At 42.6% G+C, this 27,415-nt stretch overlaps 1 protein-coding gene across 7 annotated transcripts; it reads right to left on the minus strand.

The window, feature by feature from the left end:
• Positions 1-153: 153 nt before the first annotated feature.
• zmiz2 (zinc finger, MIZ-type containing 2) lies at positions 154-27,260 on the minus strand. 7 transcript variants are annotated; one of them, XM_061747444.1, is made up of 20 exons: positions 26,932-27,259; positions 24,074-24,155; positions 21,216-21,333; positions 19,587-19,798; positions 17,090-17,246; positions 15,733-15,960; positions 14,497-14,703; positions 13,814-13,897; positions 12,789-12,966; positions 12,524-12,665; positions 11,404-11,614; positions 10,542-10,647; positions 9,548-9,705; positions 8,102-8,169; positions 6,813-6,881; positions 6,491-6,741; positions 5,185-5,300; positions 3,607-3,777; positions 3,387-3,425; positions 154-682 (listed from the first exon to the last, which is right to left on the minus strand). In XM_061747444.1, exons 2-19 carry the CDS (start codon positions 24,121-24,123, stop codon positions 3,414-3,416), a joined length of 2,538 nt encoding a protein of 845 aa, XP_061603428.1. In that variant the 5' UTR covers positions 24,124-24,155; positions 26,932-27,259; the 3' UTR covers positions 154-682; positions 3,387-3,413. The 7 variants fall into 7 exon arrangements, with proteins under 7 accessions (XP_061603428.1, XP_061603424.1, XP_061603427.1 ...); XM_061747446.1 differs by lacking the exon at positions 154-682 and adding an exon at positions 714-3,114; XM_061747440.1 differs by lacking the exon at positions 3,387-3,425 and having other exon boundaries at positions 26,932-27,257.
• Positions 27,261-27,415: the final 155 nt, after the last annotated feature.

The following is a 27,415-nucleotide window of genomic DNA, read 5'->3' on the forward strand; positions in this document are numbered from 1 at the left end:
CAGTGTTACTACTGCAGCACAGCAGTTTACTATTAAGGTTTAAATGCACAATACTAGTAGGCCAAAAGTGGCACTAGGAGTGGGAAAAGGAACTAGGAGTTCCTATAAGACTGAAAAAAATATCATTTGAATTGACCTCAGTGGAACAAATGATTCAAAAGTGTTAAAACAACATTTATTATTTGATTATTTTCCAGGAAAAGAGGGAAAATGATGTTTACCCCATTTTAATCATGTGTAACCCAAAATGAAGTGTGTATTTTTGTCAGTGTAGTATGACAGTTGTTCTACTAGTGCGCTGAATTGTCCTACTAGTGCGGACAAATGACACCAATTTGGACAAATTTTAACGCTTCCTCGTCATTTCCCAGCGAGCACCGACTGCAGTCGTCCCCGGTTACACAAAAATGAATTGAGTGACGGATTGAGGAGGAGGAGGAGGGGCAGGAAGAGGAAGTAGAAGGAGCAGGAAGGAGGAGGAGGAGGAGGAGAAAGAAGTGGAGAAGAAAAAGGAGGAGGAAGAAAAGGAGGAGAAAGAGAAAGAAGAGGAGGAGGAGGAGGAGGTGAAAGGCGCTCAGTTGTTCTCAAAGAGTGCCAGAAGGTCGTCGCTGCTGTTGCTGGGCAGATCGGGCGGACCCAAGTAGGACAGCAGCTCGTCCGGGTTGGTCAGCTCGGGCAGAAGCTAGTTGGGAAAAGTCACACACGCACACACACACACGCACACACACACACACACACACAAATGCAGTACATCAATCAAGCTGTACAATAGCCAAATACCGCGCTACCCTCAAGTTTTTACAGTTACTAGTATCACTTGGTCAATTTTGTTCCGAGCCAAAATTTCAAAATTTCAGTTGGAAGAAGAGAACGTGGACTTACACACATATATATATATATATATATAAAATACAACCCCAATTCCAATGAAGTTGGGACGTGTTAAACATAAATAAAAACAGAATGCAATGATTTGCAAATCATGTTCCACCTATATTTAATTGAATACACTACAAAGAAAAGATATTTCATGTTCAAACTGATCAACTTGATTGTTTTTAGCAAATAATCATGAACTTAGAATTTTATGTCTGCAACACGTTCCAAAAAGCTGGGACAGGGTCATGTTTACCACTGTGTTACTTCACCTTTTCTTTGAACAACATTCAATAAACGTTTGGCAACTGAGGACACTAATTGTTGAAGCTTGGTAGGTGGAATTCTTTCCCATTCTCGCTCGATGTACAGCTTCAGCTGTGCAACAGTCCGGGGTCTCCGTTGTCGTATTTTACACTTCATAATGCGCCACACATTTTCAACGGGAGACAGGTCTGGACTGCAGGCAGGCCAGTCTAGTACCCGCACTCTTTTACTACGAAGCCACGCTGTTGTAACACGTGCAGAACGTGGTTTGGCACTGTCTTGCTAAAATAAGCAGGAGCGTCCGTGAAAAAGCCGTCGCTTGGATGGCAGCGTATTTTCTCCAAAACCTGCATGTACCTTTCAGCATTAATGGTGCATTCACAGATGTGTAAGTTAGCCATGCCATTGGCACTAACACAGCGCCATACCATCACAGATGCTGGCTTTTGAACTTTGCGTCCATAACAGTCCGGATGGTTCTTTTCCACTTTGGCCCGGAGGTCACGACGTCCACAATTTCCAAAAACTATTTGAAATGCTGACTCGTTGGACCACAGAACACTTTTCCACTTTGCGTCGGTCCATCTTAGATGAGCTCGGCCCAGAGAAGCCGGCGGCGTTTCTGGGTGTTGTTGATAAATGGCTTTTGCTTTGCATAGTATAGTTTCAAGTTGCACTTACGGACGTAGCGCTGAATTGTATTTACTGACATTGGTTTTCTGAAGTGTTCCTGAGCCATGCGGTGATATCCTTTACACACTGATGTCGGTTTTTGATGCAGGGCCACCCGAGGGATCGAAGGTCACGGGCATTCAATGTCGGTTTTCGGCCTTGCCGCTTACATGCAGCGATTTCTCCAGATTCTCTGAACCTTTTGATGACATTATGGACCGTAGATGATGAAATCCCTAAATTCCTTGCAATTGCCCGTTGAGGAACATTGTCCTTAAACTGTTGGGACTATTTTCTCACGCACTTGTTCCCAAAGAGGTGAACCTCGCCCCATCTTTGCTTGTGAATGACTTGTGAATTCAGGGAAGCTCCTTTTCTACCCAATCATGGCGCCCACCTGTTCCCAATGAGCCTGTTCACCTGTGGGATGTTCCAAACACGTGTTTCATGAGCATTCCTCAACTTCCTCACTCTTTTTTGCCACCTGTCCCAGCTTTTTTGGAATGTGTTGCAGCCATCAAATTCTAAGTTCATGATTATTTGCTTAAAACAATCAAGTTGATCAGTTTGAACATTAACTATCTTGTCTTTGTACTGTATTCAATTAAATATAGGTTGAACACGATTTGCAAATCATTGTATTCTGTTTTTATTTATGTTTAACACAACGTCTAAACTTCATTGGAATTGGGGTTGTAATTTCTTGGATTTTTCTCATTCCCCCCCCCCCCCCAAGAATAGTAGTAGTTATTTTTTTTTTAAGTAATATATATACCTGACACAAAAATTATTGCTTTGAGAAAAATACAATGTCTTATTTTTATTAGTCATATTTTTCCCCCATGGTTAAAAGTCACATTTTTATAATATTTTCTAATACGTAACTCAAATGTGAAGTAAAGAAAAATGGAACAATGACAGTACTGCGATGCCCTGGCATGTGGGCAAGGAGAGCCTCAGTTGACGAGACAAACAGTCAAACACAAACACAAAATGACAACACTGGCAAGGAGCTGCTGGTGACCACAGCTCACACCCGGACACTCACGGCTGACGCCGCTCGCGAGGCCACGCCCCTTTATGGCACACATCCCACACACGAATACTCCGGTACGTACAGTATATTGATTGCACTTGATAAAAACACACTTTTTTAAAATGGTTTTAATTAAGGCTGGGACTTGATCAATTATTTGATTTCAATTTTTTTTGTTTGCCTCCCATCAGTCCTAGCGACGCCGTTTCATCCAACTCCTCCTTTTTGGCATCCAAGCGCTGACGTGTGCGTCAGTGTCATCGCTGTAGCGGGAAGTCATCAAAGGGTTAGCCTCGTTCAGGACACAAACGACGACTGAAAGGTGTTAATTTTTCATTTTTTTTTATAATTAATTTGTCATAATTCATGTGTTAAAGTCCCACCCCAAGGTTTAATACAATTTAGTACTATTTTCTTGATCAAAAATATGCCTCCAAAATTGGGGTTTGTGGCCTACGGCAGCTCTTTTGGAGTGTTTTCATTTTGCATTTGTGTGTTTGACTGTCCTCGCCCACCTGTGAGGGCATCACAGTACCTTAATTGCTCCACCTTTTTGGTCACTTCAAATTTTGGCCTGCAACACAAAGCAAAAAAAATCAACCAAGCGACGTCTCGTAACTGGAACAACTCTTCCGTGAGGGTACCACTGTTTGTTAGTGTTGCTAGTCAACGATTTGTAACAAGTGCTCGACAAATCCAATTGAGTTGACTTGCAATACGCATTTAGTTGAACGGAATCAAATCAAAGGGCTCACATCTAGCGAGTGATCCGCCGCCTCCCCTCCGGCCCCTCCCGGGGGGGCTCCCAGGGCGAAGGAGCCCTCGGCGTGCGGCCGCGCGTTGTGGGAGGCGACGCCGCTCCTCTCGTCGCCGAGGCTCTGGCCGGCGTGCTGCGGGAGCAAGGCATTGTGGGGCGGGTGCGGCGCCTGGCAAACGGGCGGAAAGAGAAACGCAAAGGGGGATGAAGGAAGGAGCGCGACAGTTGGCCGGCAGCTGCGCGCGACAATCCGCAAGTCGACGGACGCCGATGAAAGCTCGCTTAGGGGCTCTCGATGAGGCAGCAGGAATAGACAGGCGGCTGTTCAATTCACTCCAAATGCAGTCAACCCCCGCGAGATCGTGTTTCAGCCATCCAGGACTTGTGCGGTCGAGTGCGGGTTTTCAAGCAATTGCTTTTTCGAGGTTTTTGCAGTCAACAGGCAAGTCTGACTTTGGAGTTGCGCACCTGCCCATCTTGAAAATGTAATAGTAGTCTAACTGTTTCAAAATAATAGAACTTATTACATTACAGCAAGATTTCAATTAAAAGCTAGAGGCAGAGAAGGTCCCCAACGCATCTTCAGTAATATTTGTCATCCCCACATAGCGAGGGTGGGGCATCGTTTGAATTGGAGCGATTCCGGTTCCTTATTTCGATTTCAGATTCTTTTAGGGGGCTGGGTGAAAACGGTTTGCGTGGTTTAAATAAAGGCTGTCCAAATTAGGAACATCTATTTTCTTAGCAGCACACAGCATAGGCTAAAATGAACATTTGACTCGGGGGTTCTTTATGACCAGGATCACTATCAAACCGATGAACTAAGGCAATGTGTGTGGAACTAACCCAATTGACTTCATATTCATTGATTGCTTCGCTAAAAGTTAAATATAGCATTTTTAAAATGGTTATTTGGGACCGTTTCATCACGTCAAATGGTTTATATGTGCAAGCCTTGTAGCCTTTTATTTTGAAGGGTACGCACCGGAACTCGGCATTTTGGTACAAAAAGTAATTTAACAGTTAATTTCAGTTAACCTGTGTATGGCATTTGGCATTGTATGTTAGCATTAAGATACTGTAGCATACTTTTGTCTTCTTTTCATTTTCTCAAACTGATGTTGTTTGATAGTCACAGAATGTCAGCAGCAAACTTTAAAAGTGTCTCTAAGTAAATTCCAATGTGTTTGAATGTATTGAAATTTGTTTAGAGCATGGGGGGGGGGCGGGGGGGCAAATCTTTTTGAGAAGGGCTTCACAGTAATTTGTTTCCTAGGAATCGTTTGTTGCTTGGCTGACAATTTCTCATTATAAATGGGCGGCCATTGTAAACAAACAGCCGTAACAACACACTTTTAAATCTGTTTTCAATTTGACTGTTCTGGGTGTGAATTTCTTGAAACTCATAATTAGAGGACGTTATACAAGCGGCATGTAAGAACGTGTCTGTCACACTGGCGGTAAAACGGCGCGGTTACATAACGTCAAGCGCCGTCTGCTCTTTCAAGCGATAAGAAGGAAGACGCCAGCGCCGCCCCGAGGCATCAACATCCACGCCGCACTTCTTCCGTCTCACCTGCTCGGCCTGGTAGGACAGCGGCGGGCCGGAGGAAGGGTACTCCCCTAGGGTGGGCGTGCCGGGAGTGTTGGGGAATTCGGGGAAAGCCGATTGGCTGGCAAAGCCTCGACTCCCTGAGGAAAAACAGCAACAAAAGTCTCAACAAAAGTCTTCCGGGTCACGTCCAGTCAAAGGATGCCTCGTGCCACTCCGCTTGAAAGATTCTTTTGTCCATCTGCGTTCTTACAGCACCACGCACGTACACACACATTTCTTTTTCCGAGAGGAAAAAAGATCAATATTACGAAAATAAATTGCAAATGGCAAAAAATACCGTCATTTTCCAAAGCTGGAATATTACTCGACTTTTTCATAAAGAAGTGCTAAAAAATACAGTGTTATAATAGACAAGTATTTTTATGAGATTAGTCATATTCCTGCAGAATAAAATCAAAACCTTTTTTTAACGAGAATAATGAACTTTTCCGGGATGACAAACCATTTTTTCCATTAAAAAAAAATAATTTGGTTCAAGAAAAAAACATGACATGAACATGATTCATCTTTGACCAAAAAAAGTTATTTTAGAAACGTTTTTTTTTCCGAAATGTTTTTTTCAGAAAATGTACAATTTGATTTTTGAGTCTTTAAAAATAAAAATATTTGAGTTAATAGGTTACTCGACTTTATCTAAAAACAATGTAAACGAAAGATTTTTTTTATGAGATTAGTTATATTTCTTTTAGAAAATAAAAAAAAATAAACATTTCTATACGCAAGTATAAGCAAGCATTTTGTTTTGAAAAATATTCAACAATATGAATTTTTCAAGACGATATTGAATTTTTAATCGTTAAATGTATATTGTATTTATGTATGCTCAAATTAGCTGTGTCAGTATTTTATCCTCTACATTGGGCTCAATGAGAAAAAAGTAAACATTTCTCAAGAAAATTTTTTTGACAATAGTTTTTTTTTTTTTTTTTTAATTGCCATTTTCTTAAAATATTTTTGGGTGTTTAAGGAAGAAATATTATATTTACAAGATTTCTCAACTATTTATATAAAAAAAGTAAATGAAGGATTTTTTTTTTTAGATTAAAGTCATATTTTTAAGTATATTTCTCCCCCCACAAACATTTTGAACAAAAACGTTTTAAGAGATTTTCTACTCTTTAAGAAAAAAGCATTATAGTGACAACATTATCTGACTTTTTTTTTTAAGTACCTTTTGAGGAACTTGAGTTCCAAAAAAGTGTGAATAAAGAAGAGGAGAAATGTCATTTTTTGGCAAAAGAAAAGCCAGTCTTTTTTGCTCTCTCACCAGGCCTGTTGTAGTCGGGGCTGCCCCTGCCGCCCCCCGCCGGCGGCCCGCCGGCAGCGTACGGCGAGGAGGCGGGTCCCAGCGCGGCGATCATTTCCATGACGTTGGGCAGCACCATGTGACTCGGGCTGACGGTGCGACAGCGTTTCAGCGCCGGCCCGTCGGGCTCCTCCTTCACGTGCAGGTCGGGCTTGACGGGCACCGGCCGCCAGCCGCACAGCGGGTCGATGGTGATCTCCTCGTAGTCGGAACTGGCGGACGGACGTCGGAAATAAGCGCGCCGTCGGGAAAGCGGCGGTTCTGGAGAGAGACGTGGACTTACTTCTGGATGTAGACCAGGATCCCCAACATGTACTGGTCCACTTCCAGTCCCTCCAGCAGCGCAGTCTTACTGGAACGACAGCACGCACTTTGTTACATCATCATCATCATCAGTCAAGGTTTTTCCTGCCACCTCTACCTAAATTCGGGCCGCCTCAGACTTTAAAACCTCTGACGTTGTGAGAACTGTTAGACCGGTGTTGCACTAAGTTAGGATGTCATTTTAACTGCAATTGCGCTATTACGCCACAGCGAAAGGGAAGTCGTACTAAAAACGTTCACCAAGAAGAGAACTGACGAGTTTGCTTTCTTCCTGCAAATTTAAGGGATTTTAGCAGGTTAGCCTCACCTGCTATCCCTTTTTCCAGAATAAAACAAAAATATATATATTTTTTGTTTTGTTTGTTTTTTTTAAGAGTATTGGATGTTTCTAGGATAACACAAACATCTTTTTACGAAAAAACAGATTTTGTTAAATATTTTTTAAAGATGTTTTTCAGTCTTTTTTTGGAATTATTTTTCTGAGAAAACATTACTAGATTTTTTTTTCTTGAAAAAGTAAATTTTTTTGAGAAAATGTTACTAGTTTACTGTCTTTTTGAGCACTGAGATTAAAGTATTTGTTTCTTAAAAATGTTCCTTTTTCTTGAAAAATAAAAAAAAATACTTGGGTTCTGAGTACTTTGAGATTAAAGTTGTATTCTTTTTTTTCTTAAAAACGACTTTTCATGAATTTTTTTTATTTTTTTTTAAGAAATGTTAGTAGATTACTCAGGTTTTGAGTACTTTTATGAGATTAAAGTAGTATTTTTTCATATTTCTCTTGAAAAGTGTAATATTTTTGTTGGAAGAAGTAAAAAAAATAAAAATAAATAAAATTTAATTTTAGGAGAAAACATTACAAGATTACTCAGATTTTAAGCATTTATGAGATTAAAGTCATGTTTATTTTTTCTTAAAAAAAAGTATTGAAAACTTTTTACAAAAAAGGAAAAAAAACGACAGATTTCAATTTTTAGAGCTGTTTGAGTCTGTAAGGAATACGTTTTAGTTAATAGATCACTTGACGTTTTGTAAAAACTACATAAATTAAGGATTTTTATAAACGATTTAAGAAAAACACGTTAAAAGAACAATAAATAACATAAATTTTGCAACGTGAGCCAGCAGGGGGCGTGGCATATGCACGCACACACATGCACATGATAACATTCACAATGGTGCCATCTCTATCTCCATTTGAGACAGGAAAAACCCTGATGCTCTTCATCATGTTCCATGGGCACCTACTTGCAGACGGGACATCTCCACGTTCCTCTCTCACAGTTGAGCTGCAAGTACGACTCCAGGTCGAAACACTACAAAGAGAAGTGGAGTGTGTTTTTTTTTTTTCAATTCACTTTTTATATTAAAAAATGCATTGTAACAAATGTGTCTGGAATTGCGATATTTTTCTCTTCAATTCAATGGAGAAGGTGCTGCTTTGTGGTGTTTGTGCCTTGGCCACCTGGGGGCAGTATAATACAGGCATATGGAGAATATTCACGGCCAGGTCGCAGCTCCTCAGTAATGCGAGTTTAGCACGTTTGATATTTTGGTTATCTTCCGTGTAGTGTGACATATCAACGACAACTCTCCGACAGCGCACCTCCACGTCGAGCAAAACGATAGCGTATTGTGACCGGTGCATCGCCTCCCGTGCTTGCTGTTGTCAACATTTATTCACACAGACGAACCGATGTTTACCGAAGCTTCACAGCATGATTGGACAGAACGCTGGCATGTTTTCGTACAAACGTTAGTGCTAGCACTAGCTTGCTAGGCAACTTAACATTGTGTTGCCAGCTTGTGAGCTGTATCGTATTCAAAGCACGTGAACATACCTCAAGCAATCCTTGAACGAACGTCCTCTCCCAAGCACTGGTGGCGACCACCGTACGTTTTCCTCTTTTTGTTCTTTTTTACCCCCAACACAATACAATACATTGGCGCGATCCATTGTTGTTATTGTCGCCATGGTAACAAGTGCATCCAGCCGCGCTGAACGGTAACACGTTTTCCGACAGTGTTTGATTTGACAAGATAAAGCTCAGTAATCGTAAAAGACGGGATACAGTGCTATCGGAATAAATGTGGAGTGCCGCCAGTGGCTTACCGAGATTAGGCAAGATTTTATGGCAGTAGTCTGACATAGTGCTATCGTGAAAGGACGCATTTGTCTTGTACTTTGCAGTAGTATTGGTCATTCTTTGCAGAGGATAAATAATATATGACTGAGAGTATTGTTATATGCGTCGCCTGTCTATGGCGATTTGCATTGTTTGTTAGCATTAAGCGAAGTGGACTTTGCTAAACCAAAGCATTGTTCTTTGAAATAAACAATGTGTAATTCTCATTGTTTTGTGTTTACTGTGACCGTAAACTTCAACCAGGAGTGGCAAGAAACAGCTTGAAACCTCTTTCAAAAAAAAAAAAAAAAAAAAAAAAAGTTCTCTGTCAAAATATTGCTTGCTCTGAAGTGAGTTGTGTCCACTGCCACCATACAGCGCCCGTATCTCAATAATTCAAAAGCAAAACGACGGCCGAACGTTGGGGCACTGTCACCGCTGTACCACTGTCCAATGAAATACTGCTTCAGCGAGTGACAGCAAAGCAAAACCATCGAGACATTGCTTGTGACAAGAGCTTCGCGTGTGCTTGCACGGAGCCCTCCGAGCGCTTTCTGCCCGTCCGAACCTGTATGTGGCGGCAGTCGTGTCCACGCGCCGGCAGCTGGATGCGTCGGAAGGTGATCGGACACTTGAGCGACACTTTGATGGCCGTTTGCTCCACGCCGTCCTCTCCGTTTAGCCCGGGGGTCCCGGGGATGGTGCCGCTGCTGAAGTTTCTCTTGACTGAAATAACGATGACATCATCCGTTATTATCGGTCATGTAACATACGGCTACAGCTCATGATGTATACGACGTGCCGTTTATAACGGTAAGTTCAGGTTGTTACTAATGCTAATCTGTGGTTAAACACATAAAAAGGAAATAATTATTTTTTCATGTAATTGGCATGAACCTGGAGTAAATTGTATCCTCCTGTCCTGTAGGTGGCAGTACTGAAAATTGTGAACCTGTAGGCCAAAGCTAAAATTTCAATTCAATACTGAGATGTACGACAAATGGATGGATAACAAAATATTTACATTCAATTTATTTTTTTTCACACATAAGTGCATGAAAATTTGACTTGTGTTGATGAACACACTCTAGCAAGAGTATAAACAACTTTTTTTAATGGAGGAAATCATATTGGAGTTGAGTGAATCGAAACATAATGGGAGCGAATTTTATCCTCCTTCCTGTAGGTGGCAGTAAGACTAATTTCAACACTCAAATGTTTACACAATAAGAAAATATACGTAAAGTTCGTACGAAAGGCAAATTTTTTCAACATAAACACGAAAGCAAGTATTGTGCTACTTTTTCGTCTGCATAGTTTTTTAAAATTAAAAATAGCAAAACATAGTTCAACTGTGCTTGTAATAACATTCTAGAAAATGCCACACTTGTCTAGTTATAAAAAACACCCCCAAAAATATGAATAAAAGCAGTATTTTTAAAAATCTCAAGTCATAGTTTTAAAAGAGTTGGCGAAACTTTTAATTTGTATGTCAATCATCCATAACTACAGAGTGAATGATTTAAACATGTTGATTGCAGCACGAGTGCGCGTGGTCTCACTCTTGGTGATGCAGTGTTCTGCGGGCAGCAGCCTCTTCTTCATGAGCCCCTGCAGCACCGACCTGACGGAGGGCCGATGGACCAGCTGCAGCACGAACAGGTGCGACTGGGGAGACAAACGCCACGTGATACACAGGCGGCCCCGCGCAACACTGGAAATGGAACGTAAATTGTAGAAGATGCGCCCAAATATAGGAACTCTGCATACTATGGTAAAGCTTATATCTGACAGTTAGTTTAGAAGCTATGTAAGGCAAGGCAAGGAACATTTATTTATGTAGCGCATTTCACACACGAGGTAACTCGATGTGCTTTACAGGATTAAAAGCATTTCAAAACAAAGTACAGAAAAAATAAAAGAGCTTACTAAAATACAGAGCAAGAAAGATATTTTTTTTAACGAAAATGCTTTAAAATGCTCAATTTTAAGCAGGGAGGAAAAATAGGATAGTTTTTAAGCTGGACTTAAAAACATAGACTTGACTTTTCCAGCCAAATGCTGCTTCACCGTGTTTGCTTTCGACGCTGACATCTCTAAATTAGAAAAACATGTTACTTCCCTATTTGGGCTACAGCTATCCAACATTTTAGTATTCGAGTATCCGACTAAAAACTTTAGCGTAATTGAGTATTCAGATAAATTTTTTTTTTTAATTTTTTTTTGGGGAGCACACGATTACTTGCTGGAATAATCGATTGTAAAAATATTCGATCGTGACAGCCCTATTCCACTGCATTTACCGCAGTTTTAGGTTTTTCCGATGATATCATTTCAGTATCTGTATGGAGACACTTTATGCAGGTATAGTAACTGTATGCAAATCCTAATTCTGTTTTGGTGACAAGACTACGTCCAACTTACGCAGCAGCAGGCGGTGACGGTGATCTGGACCGTGTTGCGTCCGGGCTGGCACACTTGCTTGAGGTACAAAGCCTTGTGGGAGGTCTTGTTGTCGCCGCGCTCGATGGACAAGGGCGTGGCGTTGACGCTCACCTGCACCGAAGCGGGCCAGTTGGTGTTCATCTGCCGGTCCTCGTGGTGGTAGCACTTGAACTGCAGCTCCAGATCTGGCCTGCGGAGGGCAACGACACAGCACAACACTCAGAGAGGAAGTCAAATGCCAGAATCGGCCACTCGTGCTTGACAATTGGCCAAACTCTCGCAAATATGCCAAGCTGCTATAAAGTACGCAGAAACCAAAATTTATTTAAGTACTCACTCACAGAGTGAACAAAGAGCTGAATTACGAATCGGAGTGTATTGTATGCTGTAGTTACCGAAATGAATCAATTATATTGTACCGTAATTTGAGAGAATTGTATCACAAAGTGAATGGTATTATAATAGGAATTAATCGTTGTGTATCATAAATGGAGAGCATCGTTACTGGAATGAATCATATCGCAATCATATCATAATTGGAGCGAATCATATTTTCTCACATCACAATTGGAACGAATCATATTGTATCGCATTGTAATTGGAGTGAATCATCTTAATTGAAGTGAATTGTATCATCGTATCGCCCTATGTCACCTCATCATTGCAATTAATCGTTTTTACATCTTAATTGAAGTGAATCGTATCGTGTCGCATCTCAATTAGAATAAAACCGCCATTGCTGCGAATCGTTTTGATCGTAATTGGAGTGAATTGGGTCGTGTCGCATCTCTATTAGAATGAACACGTTGCAATTAATCGCTTTGCATCGTAATTAGAGTGACTCGTGTTGCATCTCAATTAGTATGAACATTGCAGTGAATCGAATTGCATCTTAATTGAAGTGAATCGCATCGTGTCGCATCTCAATTAGAATGAATCCGCCATTGGAGTGAATCGTTTTTCATTGTAATTGGTGTGAATCGTATCGCATCGTAATTAGAGAGAGTCCGTGATTATTTGCAAACACGACAAATTCCCACCACGCGGGACTTAGCACAGGTGAGTTTGTATTTCTAGCGAACGTCCGGCCAGAGTTCACCTCATCATGAGCGTTTTGTAGACGGAGTCTCGAAGCTGGAAGGCGTGGTTGCTGACGGCCAAGTTGTGCTCCAGTCTGAAAGGCTCCAACACTACGCCATCCCGCACTGGGAAGGTCAGGCGAAGGTCGTCGCTCGGGTTACCTTGAGGAGGAAGAAACATCACATTAATACAAAGACGCATGTTGTTGTTGTGTGCGCTTGACAATAAATCAAGTTGACGCGTATGCAGACACGCGGGTGTGCGGTAACGGCGTGACGTCTCACCTGTGGCGGGCGGCGGGCTGCCCATGTTGCTTTTGACGTCAGGGGGCATGTAGGGGGGCTTGGTGTCCTGACCCGGGGAGAGGTAAGGCGGCACAGAGGTGCCGGGAGTCATGGGAGGTGTGGGATTGCCGCCCATGGGGGAGCTGGGGTACCCGGGCATCCCTCCGCCTCGGCCCGGCTGAGACACAGATTGAGTGTTTAACCCCTAAATGAGCAGACTCCATATGTATGCTAATGTAGATTTAGGGCTGGGCAAGTCATCAATTATTTCAATTCCCCCCCCCCCCCTCCGTCAGGGGGATCGTTTTTTGTGGAAGTGGCTTCTGTCGTTGAAAGTGCATCCCCGCTGACGTGCACTGCTTACACTGACAACATGACCGCAGTCTGAGTGGAGCTCGTTAACAAAAGCGTCGTCAGTGTTGTATTTGGAGCAATTTTTCCAACCCTCCTCGCAACCAGTTTGCAACCTATAATTCTCGATAAGGAAAAGACAACACGAACAGGATAATTTTCAAGTTATTTGGCGTAGGACAAGAAAGGAGCCGGAGGAAAGCACTCACGCAATAAACGGCAAGTAGCAAAAAGCAGTCATTTTTTTTTATCGTGTTGACATACATTTCAATTTAAGGGTCATATTTTCCCCAAATGAAGCACTTTTTTTCTTGCAATCACTTACGGGAAAAAAACAAACATTCATTTCTATTCCTTCTGTGGAAGTTGATGCAAGGTAATGCTTGAAAAAATAAATAACTTTTTCAAACATTACCTACACGTGTTTGGTATCAGGACAAATAAAGAAAAGAACAAAATTAGGGGGGAAAAAAGCAACATTTGAGCAGAATAAAGTGATTGTCATTTTGTCTTACTATAAGTGAAAGGGCGGGGGGAATCACTTAAAATCAGAAGTTGGAAATTTGCGAAAAAATATCAGATTTTATTTTAAGGCCATATTGCCCAGCCCTGCACAAGCGCATCAATGATCTTCATCTTTTAGCATTCAATATTTAGCATTTTGCGTGACTCACCCCGCTGGATGCCGCCTGAGTGAAGGCGCTATATCCTCCCGGGCCTGCAGGGGACAGGCTTGTCTGCCCATTAAACACTTCCGACTGAAGACGAGACAAAAAAAAAAAAAAAAAAACATATTACAACACAAATCATCCAGAAATTTTATTTTGAGGCCCTTTATTTACGCCAATACTATTGATTATTCATAATTCATTGCTGAAGTTTCCCTTGAGTGATTCTAATAATAATAACTTTATTTAATGAGCAGGAGAAACGCGACAAAATAAATAAATAAATAAATAAATACACGAAGAGTGGAAGTGATAAAGCACTAAGTGGTATTGTGAATATAATGAAGTCCTAAAAAAACTGCAATATCAGAAACAACAATAAAGTACAAGAACAAATAAAATCACAGATATATAAAATAACTAACTGAACAGACGTACTTGAAGCAATGTAATCAAAATGGCTGAATAATGACGTTTTAAAACCATATAAAAATATGCAAAAGTTTTAATTTTAAAAAACAGCTCAAAATAAACATTAATCCAAACATTTACATTTTTTTGTGTCAAATAAAATGGCTTTGTTGACTAATTGCTTTTGTTGCTTCGATGCTTGGGCCTTGGGTGAGTTCTGACCATCATCATCATCATCATCATCATCATCATCATGGCGACCGCTTGCGGGCGTTTACCTTGTAGTACTGGGGCGGGTTGGGCTGGCCGCCACCGGGGGGGAACGGCGGCGGGTTGCTGTGCGAGCCGGAGCCGTACTGGCTCATGGGGGGCATGCGGCCGGACGGGTACGAGGGGGAGGGGGCGCACCGTTGCTGCGGGCCGGGGGGGTACTGCAGAGGCTGCTGAGGGTACGGCGGCATGGACGACATCCCGCCGCCGCCGAACTGCCCGTCACAAGTCAAAACAAGCAGGTTTAGGGTTAGCGTTGGAATCTGACTTTGGGGTTTCAAGACTGGATTAGGGTTTTAACTAAAAGATGAGTTTTGAAATTAGGGTTTGAGTAAGGGTGTCAAATAAGGGGATCATGCCTGGGTTAAGGCTTTAACAAAGGGTTTGGGTTAAAATTAGGGTCTAGTAAAGTTTATTTGTATATCCCATCATCACAAAAGACTCTCAAAGGGCTTCACAGGCGCGCAGTTGCAAAGATTGACAACATCCCCTAATCGAAAACACCCAATCAGACAAGGAAAACCTCAAAACCCCATTTGGGAGGAAAAAGAAAGAAACCTTGAGAAGTGCGTGCAGATAAGAGGGAGGGGGCGAACCGTCCTTCCCTCCTTCCAGGACGACCAGGCGGCAAAGGATGTCGAGTGGGCAACATGTATCACATAGTCTGGCACTGTACGATGTTCATTACGATGCCATAAGAGTCCATTTCAAGAGATGCCTTGCAAATTAGGGTTCCAATCTGGGGCTAGGAGTTCAAATTAAGGTTTTAAAACTGGACTTGGGATTTAAACAAGAGCTGAGGTTTGCAAATGGGGTTTCAATCTGGGTTTAAGAGTTCAAATTAAGATATCAAAACTCAAACCCCTCAAAACCCTATTTTAAGCTTTAAAGTTGCTGTTTGAAGCTAAAGTTAGGGTTTCACACTCTTTCAACAAGGGTTAGGGCTAAAATTAGGATTTCAAACCCAGGTTACAGTTTCAAGGCAGGGTTGGTATTAGGTTTTTAAAAGGGTTAGGCTATCAATCATGGTTTGATGTTACACTTTCAAAATTAGTGTTTCAAACTTGGAATAGGGTTTTAAACAAGGTCGAGGGTACCGCATGAGGCTTTTAAGCTCGTATCAGGGTTATAAAAGAGGTTGGGGTTTCAAATGAGGGTGTGAAGCCAAAGTTACAGTTTCAAACAATCGTTAGGGTTTCAAGGCTGGATTGGGCTTTTAACCAAGGGTTAGGTAGGGTCTTCACCTCAGAGTGGAAGGTGCGTTTGAGTCCCTGGGTCGCACCAGGATACCCGCCACTTCCTCCTCCTCCATGCATCTTCTGGGTGGCTCCGGGGTGCGGGGGGTACAAGCCCCCGCCAGAAGGTGGCGGTGGTCCGGGCCTGCTTGAGACCATACCGCCTTGGTGCATGGCCGGGGGTCCACGAGGGCCGTGGGACATGAACTGGGGGCTGTACGAGGGGGCTCCGCCCATCTATAAGGACACAGGAAACAGTCAAGTAGGATAGCGAGAGGCCATGCTGCCCTCTGGTGGCGATTTAATGAGCTACAGTTAGAGCCTGGATCAAGGTTGAAGCAAAGGTTGGAGTTTTAACGTTAGAATTTGTAGCACAGATGAAGGTTTCAAACCACGGTTACAGTTTTAAGACAAGGGGTAGGGTTCCAAATAAAGGTTAGGGTTTCAAGCCAGGACCTAGGGTTTTAAAAAAGGGCTGGAGTTTTAAACTAGGTTTTCACTTAGCCAGGTTTATGGCTTTCAACAAGTGCTTTGGTTTCACATTAGGGTTTAAAGTCTGGATTTAGTGTAAGGACATGTGTTTCATTAGGGTTTCAAGGGTTTAGGGCTTTAAACAAGGGTTAAGGTTTCCAATTAAGCTTTGAAGCCAAGGTTAGGGTTCGAAATTAGGCTTTCAAACCTGGACAAAATTGGTAAACGCTAGCGGTTCCAATTATGGTTTCAAATTGGGGTTTTAGAAAAGGGATAGGACTTTAACAAAAGTTGGGGTTTCACATGAGGGTTTTAAAACAAGGGTTAGTGTTTCAAATTACGGTTTGAAGCTTTTTATTAGGGCATCAAACAAAGGTTGAGGATTCAAATGATGGTTTAAAGCAAAGGGTAGGGTTTCAACAAAGGGTTTCAAACAAGAGCTAGGGTTTCATATGAGGGTTTTAAGCCTGGGTTAGGGTTTCAAATTAGGCTTCCAAGCGAAGGTGGAGGTTTTAAAAAGGGTTTCAGGTTACGGTTTCAAATTAAGGTTTAAATTGAGGGTTGATGTTTTAAATTCGGTTTCCAGATGAAAGTTAGGGTTTAAAATAAAGTTTAAGGTTTCAAACAAAAGTTTGGCTTTCAAGCCTGGATTAGGTTGTAAACAAAAGCTCAATTTTCAAATTAAGGTTTCAAGCAATTTGTTAGCAAGGGTTAATTAGGTTTAAAATGAGGTCTTGAAGCCTGGGTTAGGGTTTCAATCTTTCAAATCAAGTTTTCAAGACTGGGTAACCATTTCAAACAACAATTAGGGTTCCAAGTTCGCGTTAGGGTTTCCAGCCCAGAGTTTTAAACAAGGGTTAGGGTTTTTCTAACCGGTTGTCAAGCGTTTGAGTACCTGAGCGTAGTTGATGTCCTGGTTCTGCTTCTCCTGGATGGCCGCCACGGTGGCGGTGGCGGTGGCCGTGGCCGTGGCGGCTGCCACGGCGGCGGCGGCGGCGGTGGTGAAGTCCGAGGAGGGGCGCACACCCATGCCGCCGCTGTTACCGGGGTAACTGCGAAGAGGAGGAGGAGTCGGGTTATATTACAACCCCAATTCCAATGAAGTTGTGTTAAACATAAATAACAACAGAATACAATGATTTGCAAATCATGTTCAACCTATATGTAATTGAATACAGTACAAAGACAAGATATTTCATGTTCAAACGGATAAACTTGATTGTTTTTAGCAAATAATCATGGACTTAGAATTTGATGGCTGCAACACGTTCCCAAAAAGCTGGGACAGGCTCAAAAACAAACAAACCAAAAAAAGGAATAATGGTAATCAGTTTGAACATCTTTGTAGTGTATTCAATTGAATATCGGTTGAAAAGGATTTGCAAATCATTGTATCCTGTTTTTATTTAGGTTTTAATGTCCCAAATTCATTAGAATTGAGGTTTGTAGGACAAAGATTAGGAAAGTTTTGGGGCATCGCTCGTAACTTTAAACCTCTACGTATTGGCCTAGATGCATTAAGCGGATGCCCTTTCATCGGGAAATAGGAGCGCGGTTTATGCAGATTGCAGATCGTGGGCACAAGCTTGTCATTTTGAATGATTTCGGATTCATTAACATACACGAAGTGGTGCGAAGAAAACTGTCCGGTACGCACGGGTCATGACTCCTACGGTAACTTTGCATATATGCTCAACTTGTGTGCAGAGCGAGGGTTACGCATTTAATAGTGAATGAGGCCCATTGTTAGCTTCTTGGGGGGGGGGGGAATCTTCCAACATTACGGCTAACGTTAAATAATATTAGCTTCTGACGTTCACTTCAACATGAGCTTCCAACAATCCCACTAATGTTAGCTTCCAATGTTAGCTTGCAAAGCTACCTTTCAATGACAGTTTTCAGTCAGCTTCCAACGGGACTTCTAATGTTAGAACCAAACGAAGACCAATGTTAGCTTCTACGGGTGTAACGATTTGTTTTAACAATGATTTGATTCATATAACAATTCGCGGTTGGCGATTTGATTCAAGGATGATATTGATTCTATTAATGATAATTGTTACTATTATTGATTGATTATCAGCAAGTCAGTGGATTGTTCAGGTGGCATTAACACTAGGTTTACCTACTACTTCCGAATAATTTAATTAAACACAAATTTTAAGAATAAACACACTTACTGTAACTGAAAGCAAAATACCTAATGCTCAAATGTTCGAATCATATTTATTACTAACCAGTAGCGATTACGTCGCTCTGAGTAGCTTGTGATGTACAACTATCTATTGAGTTATACTGCATATGTCCAAGATGGACATTTGTACCCGTCATGTTGATATCTTCCTCGAAATGTCTCACAAATTGATGCTTGCCTCGTTTGCTTCTTGGATCCCGGTAATCGTACATTAACTTGGTGGCTTCAAGTTCTCATATTACTTTTCTTCCCCAACTTGTAGACGACCGCGGTCAGTAAAACAGTTTTTTGCATGTCTGTCATATTTTACCCTCAATTGTTTTTGATGACTCCAAAACCAAAATGCATCCATATTTCTGAGTTACGCTTTGCTGGTCATTCAACTTTTTAAGTTCAGCGCTCTCCTCAATGCGCAGTGATATTTCCTTTACTGTGCATGCTCATCTCCCATGAGCCCATGCGCACTTTGCAGGAAATCATGGGAGATGCGGTTTGCTTCTTAGACCGGCCCACTCAATACCGGCTGAAAAAAAATTACAATTCTATAATCCCCTGTGACGTCGCAGACAAGAACACGTAATCGTGAAATCTTTACCATTAAAAGTGCTAAAAAAAAACACACACAACTATATAAAGTTTGCCGTGCTTAAATCCAAAGCGTTATTTCTGTGTACCAATACAATCGATTGATAACCTTTTAAAACAATTTAAATCAATATATTCACGTCCAGAACGTTAACTAGCTGAGGACAGATAGAGCCAATTGGATTGTAAGAATACAAATTGATCCATCGAAAAAAATGAATGAATTGTTACACCCCTATTAGCTTCCACTGTTAACTTCCAACATTGGCTTCCATATGTTAGCTTCCAATGTTGCCTCCAAAGTTAGCTTCAACTTCAGCTTCAATGCAATGGTAGCTTTCATTGTGAGCCTCAGAATTCAGTTTCCAACGTTGCCGCTCAAGTTTAAGGTCAGGAAGCCCAACGTTCGCTTCCAATGTTAACTTCCAAAGTTAGCTTCTGAAGTCAGCTTCCAACAGGACCTCCATCATGAGAGCTAAGAAAGACCAATGTTAGCTTCCAACGTTGTCTCCAATGTTCTCTTCCAAAGTAGGCTTCCAGTTTCAAATTTTGTTTGCAATATAGTGCTCCCACACATTACAGGGAACCCCCACTTTTTGTGGGGAATCGGTACCTGCCGCCGTAGGCCGCCACGGGGTTGTACGCCGCGTTAGGGCGTCCATACATGAGCGGCTGGCCGTAGCCTTTGGACATGGCATCGCCGTACGCCTGCTGGCTCATGAACTGCGGGCCCATGGCGCCGGACATACCGGGCCCGCCGCCGCCGCCGGGCATCATGTGACCGCCCGTGCTGTCTCCGGGACCCATAGGTGGCGCTCTGATCACCTGCGCAGGAAACACAGGTTCAGATTCAGTTAAAAAAATATTTTAAATTGTTCATTCTAATTGGAGCTACATGATTATTGTCAAAATGATAATTACAGTTATTCCTCGTGTTAAGGAAAAATCTTGCACTACTTTTCAACAAACAATATGTCCATCCATTTTCTTTACCGCTTATCCTCACGCTGGTCGCGGGCTGCTGGAGCCTATCCCAGCAATCTTCGGGCGGAGGCGGGGGTACACCCTGAACCGGTCGCCAGCCAATCGGAGGGCACATAGAAACAAACAACCATTCGCACTCACATTCACACCTATGGGCAATTTAGAGTCTTCAATCAACCTACCATGCATGTTTTTGGTATGTGGGAGGAAACCGGAGTGCCCGCAGAAAACCCCCGCAGGCACGGGGTTAACATGCAAACTCCACACAGGCGGGGCCGGGGATTGAACCCCCGTCCTCAGAACTGTGAGGCAGATGTGCTAACCGGTAAACCACCGTGCGAGCAGCCCTAATTTTTATAACAAAATATGAAAAATGAACAATGTTAGCTTCTCACATTAACTTCAACTTTTGCTTCTACCGTTAGCTTCCAAAGTTAGCTGTCAATGTTAGCTTCTAAAGCTGGTACCTAACGAGCTAATGAAGACTAATGTTAGCTTCTAATGTTAGCTTCCAAAGTTACTTCTGAAGTTAACTTTCATTATTAACGTTCAATGTTAGGTTCTGAACTTAGCTGTCGAACATTACCTCTATCATTAGAGCTATGAAAGACCAACTTCAGCGTTCGACACGCACTTTTAATGTTAGCTTCTGAAGTTAGCTACTATTGCTACCACTAATGTTGGCGCTAAGGAAAACCCAGGGTAGCGTGCAATGTTAGCTTCCAGTGTTACCTCCCAACATTGCCTCCAATGTTAGTTTCAACGCTAGCTTCCAAACTTCTGCATTGGCTTCCAATCTTAGCTTCAAACATTGCCTCCAATTTTTGCTTCAACTTTAGCTTCGAAAGTCAGCTAGCTAACAATAACAATATGTAAAATGGTTTATTTTATTAATAAAATATTAAGTCATTATGATTTTTTAAAATATTTAATGTTGTATTATAATAAATTAGCTTCCAACATCACCTCCAATGCTAGCTTCTGCCGTTAGCTTCTAAGTTCATCTCGAATGTTAGGGCTAAGACAGACCAATGTTGGCTTCTGACATTTGCTTAAACATTAGCTTTCAAAAAGTTAGTTTCAACATTAGCTTCCATTGGTAGTTTACTACTCCTACTACTTTCTCCGTATGTGGCCGACGGGCTGTATTTTGCCAACCTTGGGTTAGAGTACAGTAAAAATGCATATTGTAGTAGTAAATGTTACAGCTTTTTTTTCCTCTGCTATTTGAAGAAGCAGGCGGCGTGTGTCACGTTACCTGGCTGTGCGTGGGATTGGTCACGCCCCACACTGTGGTTACTACAGAGAGAGATCCCGGGTGCTGATTGGCTACTGGTTGCCAGGAGACTGGCTCATGGAGGAAGGCGTCGTCACCGCTGTGGAGGGAGAGGTAAAAAAAAAAAAAAAAAAAAAAAGGCCAGGAAGCCGGCGGCGGGCATTAGTGCTTCTTCACACCACCACATCATATTCTACCCTTTAGCGGCGCTAAAGTGCAGTTATGGATTAACTGATTAATAATCGGTAGCCAGTGACGATCCGTTTGTACAGAAACTGACAGGAGATTAAGGTCAAACACTTCCTGCTTCCAAACCTCAACAGGAAACAAGCACATCACCGTGACGCGGCAACAATTAACAATGTTTTAATCCTATGTTTATTATAATTGTGTCAATAAGCATCCGTTTAGCATCCCCGGGCGCTTCAGCTGCCCCCTGCTTCAGTGTGTTCCACTAACGTGTATGTGTTCACTGTGATGGGTTAAATGCAGAGAACAAATTTTGTGTGCATGCATGCGTGTTCATGACAATAAAAGGTAATTCTTCTTCTTCTTCTTCTTCAGCTCTATAGCTGCTAAATGCTAAGCTACGTCCACCAACTGGTTGCTTCCTTAGACTTTTATTTCACTGTGGAACAAAGTGACTAACAGCATTTTCTTCCTCCTTATGGGTGATATATATATATATATTATTTTTTTTTTTTTTTTACAGAGGTGGGCAGTAACGTGCTACATTTACTCCATTACATTTACTCAAGTAACATTAAAGTAAACTGTACTTGGCAGAGTACTTTAAATGCACCGTACTTTTTACTTTTACTTGAGTATTTCTGTGAAGAAGGATCGATACTTTTACTCTGTTACAATGATCGACATCCCGTTCGCTACTTTTATTTATTCATTCTTGCGTGTGCGCGTCTATTTTTAGTATGCTTTACACGATCACGATTTTTGGGGCCGATCACTGATCCGATCACAAGATGGAGGAATGTGTCTATTTAGATGACCTGTTCATTTACTGTATATACTTGTGTACTTAATTGGTCCCAAAATTATATTTACAATAAATAATGTATCTTTGTTCATCTATTTATGCCAGTGAGGCATAGTGACAGACGAACAAATGAATGGTCTTCTATTCGATGGCAGGAAGTACATACAGTAATGAATGTATCCTCTTTTTGTGACATTTTTGTTTGTTGGTGTGCCGTGAGATTTTTCAATGGTAAAATATGTTCCTTGGCTCCATAAAGGTTGGAAATCACTGCTCGAGTCAGATCGTGGATTCGTATCAGTCAGGTCAAAGCAACATTACAACGTGACAGAAATAATGGGTGCTAAGTCACTGTAATTAAATTACTTTATTTTAATTAAATGACTTCACCCACACCGAAACTTTAGAGCACGATTCCACAGAACGGCGGCATGTTTACGTACAACCGTTAGCGCTAGCACTAGCTTGCTAGGCTACATAACGTTTTGTTGCCTGCTTGCGAGCCGTATCGTATTTAAAATTACGTGAACATACCTCAAGCGAGCCTTAAATGAACGTCCTCTCCTGTCCCGAGCACCGGTGACCACCAACACACATTTTCCCCCTTTTTGTCCTTATAATACAAAGTCGGCGAGCTCCACTCTTGTTGTCAACGCCATGGTAATGAGTGTATCTGGTCGCATTCGAGTTGACAAAATAAAGCCCAATGATCGTAAAAAACGGGATGCGGTGGTATCGGAATACAAGATTTTGTTGTAGTAGTCTGACATAGTGCAATCGTGAAAGAGCAAATTTGTCTTGTAGTCTGACTATGTGTTGTCTATCTCAGACGTGTTGTCTGTTCCACACCGCCGACAAGTTTTTTTTTTTTAAATAACTTTATTGGCCATCAGATATTTACAGGACTACGCCAAAAGACATGCGACAAGGTTAAAAATAAACTCGCTTTTGGATTTAAATATACTCTGCACGAGTAAATGTCTTTTGCGGAGCCGATCAATCGGCGAATTATGACATTAAAGCCGATCGGCATAAAATGCTAATTATTGGCCGATACCAATAAGGCCGATAAAATAAATTAATTATGTTGCAAAATCGATCAAGAAGGCGGCGGCGTAGGTGGTATGCTGAACCGAGAGGAACGCCGAGTACGTCATCACAGCATGTGACTTAAACGGACCAATCACGAGTGATGATGTCTGCGGCATTCTACACGCAGCAACATTTTTTGCCGTATGCACATCAAGTGACGCAGAGGGGCCGCGTGGACCAATGCGTCGGTCACGTGACGCAAAGCGGGCGTTGTCGGTCGCAGGAGTATAAAGAGGCCTTTACACTTTGTGTAATTTAGTATGCAGTTAGCTTTTTAGGTGCTAAACGCTAAGCTACGTCCACCAGCTCGTCACCTCTTTACACCTCCTATTTTGAAAACTGCTAAGAACCAAAGTCACAAATGGCAAGTTAATGCTTCCTTCCTCCTCATGGGTCAATAAATACTACCTTCCCGGAGACACTCTGCCCCCGACTGGCTTGGAGCATCAAAACGAGACAAAGCGCTGGATCAGCTACAAATTAGAACGCTTAAGTCAGCTTTTAATTATTCTTACAGTCAAATACTGACTTAACTCACTGTTTTCACTGCCGAATAATTGTTTGCTAGCAAGATCCTTTGTACAAAAGATTTGTGGCCGCGTAAGGAGAGAGTCAAAGTTAAATCAGAAAACATTTGCAGGTTCAGTAACATCTCAACAACAACATTACCGAAATGAAGGTGTACAATGTGTTCCTGATCCAAATGAGGATTGTGGCTCCTCACGTGTGTGTGTGTGTGTGTGTGTGTGTGTACCTTTGAGGAGTGGGATGCGGGGCTCGTTTCATGGAGTTAAGGGGTTTCATCGGAGGAACATGGGGGTGACTGGGGAGCCCCCCTGAAAGTAACAAACACAAAGCGGAAGCCAAATCAGGCAGGCACTTATTTCTCCTGACAGTCACCATAAACGGCAGCTTCAACGACACGACGCCCTCGCGCTGCCTTTCATGTACGATTGTACGTGGACACGACGAGCGCTCGCCTCCTCGCAGCCTCACGGGGGGACCAGGGGTGCCTGGGCGAGGGGAGATTTGGAGCTAAATTTAGCTTGTTGATTTCAAAAGGAATTGCAGAGAAGTGAGATGAGGAGGCACTCATACAAGAAGAGTGTTTCACTATCAACACTAATTTTCTTCCTGTAAATTTAGGAGGGATGCACAGATTTCAACACCAGTATCAGTATTGTTTCTGATTCTCGGACTCAGACTGGAAAGAACGCTCCTATAGCACTTTATAGTTGCCCTAGAGGCAGGTGGCGTAGGAGCCATGTCAGCCATGTGGACATAGCAAGTCAGCCACATTCCCGTCAGCAAGTCGCGGCGGACGAAGCGCTGCGGCGTGGCACGTCCAGTAAATGGAATTACGCGATGGTGGGGTGAAGTCAAGCTGTAACACGACATCCATATTGCTACTTGACTCTAAGCTCTTCTGCCCCTCTCATCTTTGTGCTCCTCTTACATGGAGTTCGGACAGAGACATCACGTCACTGAAATGCCTTGTGTTCCAGACGACATTGAGGTGAAATGTGTGGCAAGACTGGTAGAAAAAGCTGTAGTTCGATGTTAAAATGTCGGTAATGATACGTTACTCTAAAAAGGGTTGTATATAAGGAAAACCTGTGCCATGTCCTAGAAACGTTTGTGTTTTGGAACAACATTTGATTTAAAGAAAACACATTTTCATCACAATTGCAAGACGTAATGGCATTATAAAGCATTGGCGAGAAATCAAATGCAAGTACTTGCACTCGTACTCTCCAAAAAGTCGTGCGTCAGTAGTTTTTACAGTCGACTGTACAAGCAAGTCCGAATTTAGAGTTGCGCTGCTTCAGTGTGGTCATTGTTCCCACGGAGCAGAGAGAATATATACCGCTGAGTATTGTTCTATGTGCTGTTTGTATGTGTTGCTGCTCTGTTAAAGTAGCAGCGGTTTGAAGGTTTATAATTACTGTAACATCGATGCTAAGCTCTGTTAGCCTAACTATGGCATTTTACATCACATGTTAGCATTAAGGTTCATTAAGGTAGCAGACTTACCTGGTTTGGGTGAACATTCTGTGTTTAAATAGACAATGTTTAATGTCTTTTGTTTTATGTGTCATTTTTACAGTAAACTATCAAAGTGATGTCATATTTCATTTTCTTAAAGTGATTTTATATGATAGTAGAGCTGTCACGATCAAATCTTTTTAGAATCAATTATCCTGCAGATTTTTTTTTTAATTCTCATTTTTGAGGGCTGCATATGTTGGTACTGAGTGTATGGTATAAACTGTACAGAATTTGAGACAACAAAATCAGCCTTTGTAAAAGGTTAGCATTCGCGATTAGCATTAGCGTGCTAGCGATGACCATTTTAGGTATATATAAAAAAAACAAAAAACGCTAACTGCCATTCAGCTCAGTAATACAATATATTATATGGGTGGGCTCCCGGCGGAGCTTCGAGGCAGAAATTCTGCGTCGACCTATTTTCTAAGTCAACTCAGCAGAGTTATTTGATTTTTTTCCCCCAGTCCTATATGATCGTCTCTAACTTTTTGACAGCAAAAGAGAGAACATGCACAAAGAATGGTTAAAAGATAGTTTAAAAGGTTTGTGCCTTTTAATAGGTTTAAATGTAATGAATGTTGGTTCCACGGGAGTTCACCGGACCTGATCTCTTGCCCAATCAGAAGGCGCCACTCGGCCATGAGGGCAGAAAATGGCAACTTTCTGCCAACACAAATTGGGCTTTGATGCCAAGAGTTGGGATTTTAAATAAGGGTTGGGCTTTTACAAGGCACAATGTTGACAAATAACAAAAATGTGAGATGACTCTCCTAACCAGCAGGTGGCGCTCCACTTTTCAGAGAGGAAAACAGAAGCTTGACTGTACATTATCATCACTGCAATCAATAACACGAACATCTCACTAGACGTCAACATTAGGGAATATTGTCAGTGGCCGTGCACGTGGAGACGATCCCACAAAAGTCTATTTGAGAACAAAAAAAAAAAAAACTATTCCACACGCGCACGCGCTCACGCGTACAAGGCGCTACAGGTGCCGCATGCCCAAGCACACAACAACAAAGAATCACGCAAAACAACACAAAGAATTCCCGCAAACCGCCGACACACAAAAACAACACGAACCTGCTGCACACGCACACAGATGCTTACGTTTACTGTGCACGCGCACGTCCAGCCCAGACAACGTGGATCAGTCACACAATGAACACGTGTGCACGCGCACGCTATGGAGCCTAGTTACCTGTGCCTGCGCGTGCGCGTGATGGCCGCGGTTACCGTCTACATGCACAACGTGCACACGCGCACGTCCTCGCTTCGGCTGCACGACGGAACAAAGCGGCGTGCACGCGGCGCGGCTCCCCCGCGCGCGTGCGCGCGCGGCACGACACACGCACGCGATGTTCTGTTCCACCTACCTGCCTGCACGGTGTGCGCGTGCGTTGGTGCGTACTCGCGACCCCGGTGTGCGTGCTCGCGTTACGAGCACTACGTGCTACGTGCAAGAAAGCGTACGCGCGACCGCGGCGTGAGGGGAGCGCGCGTGCGTCGGGAGCCCAAAACGCCGCCGTGCTCGCGTCGTTACATTCCCACGGCGCTTACCTGTCTGTACGCGCGCGTCCACGTCCCGAATCCAGACGCCTGGGCGAACTAGCTTAGCTTAGCAGGCTAGCTAGCTCGTGCTGTGTCGCAGTCGGCTAACGCTGACCGTACAGTCTCTCTTTTCGGGGCTCATTTTGTCCACAAGGAGGAGCCAGGCGGCGCAGTCCAAGTGATTTAAATCCGGGCGATGTTACACTTCCGGCCGGCGTCACGTTTAATTACGCTAACTGGGCGAGCCAATTAGCTTCTTCTCTCGAGGACACGGAGCTCACTTAGTGAAAAGAGACCATTGCACAATGACAAGCGAGAACGCATTCGTGACGTCAGCGCCCCGCCCTCCTACTGACGTCACCGGGAAACGTTCAGCTACTAGCCGTGCGTCTTTTACCTCCGCCATCTTGGAAAGGTACTGACTCTCCGGAGACGCAAATAAAAATATAGATAAAACAAAAAAAGATACATTTGTTCACATCAGTTAATCTTT

The sequence above is a fragment of the Phyllopteryx taeniolatus genome, chromosome 15 (assembly GCF_024500385.1).
Source record: "Phyllopteryx taeniolatus isolate TA_2022b chromosome 15, UOR_Ptae_1.2, whole genome shotgun sequence".
Taxonomy (NCBI): Eukaryota; Metazoa; Chordata; class Actinopteri; order Syngnathiformes; family Syngnathidae; genus Phyllopteryx; species Phyllopteryx taeniolatus.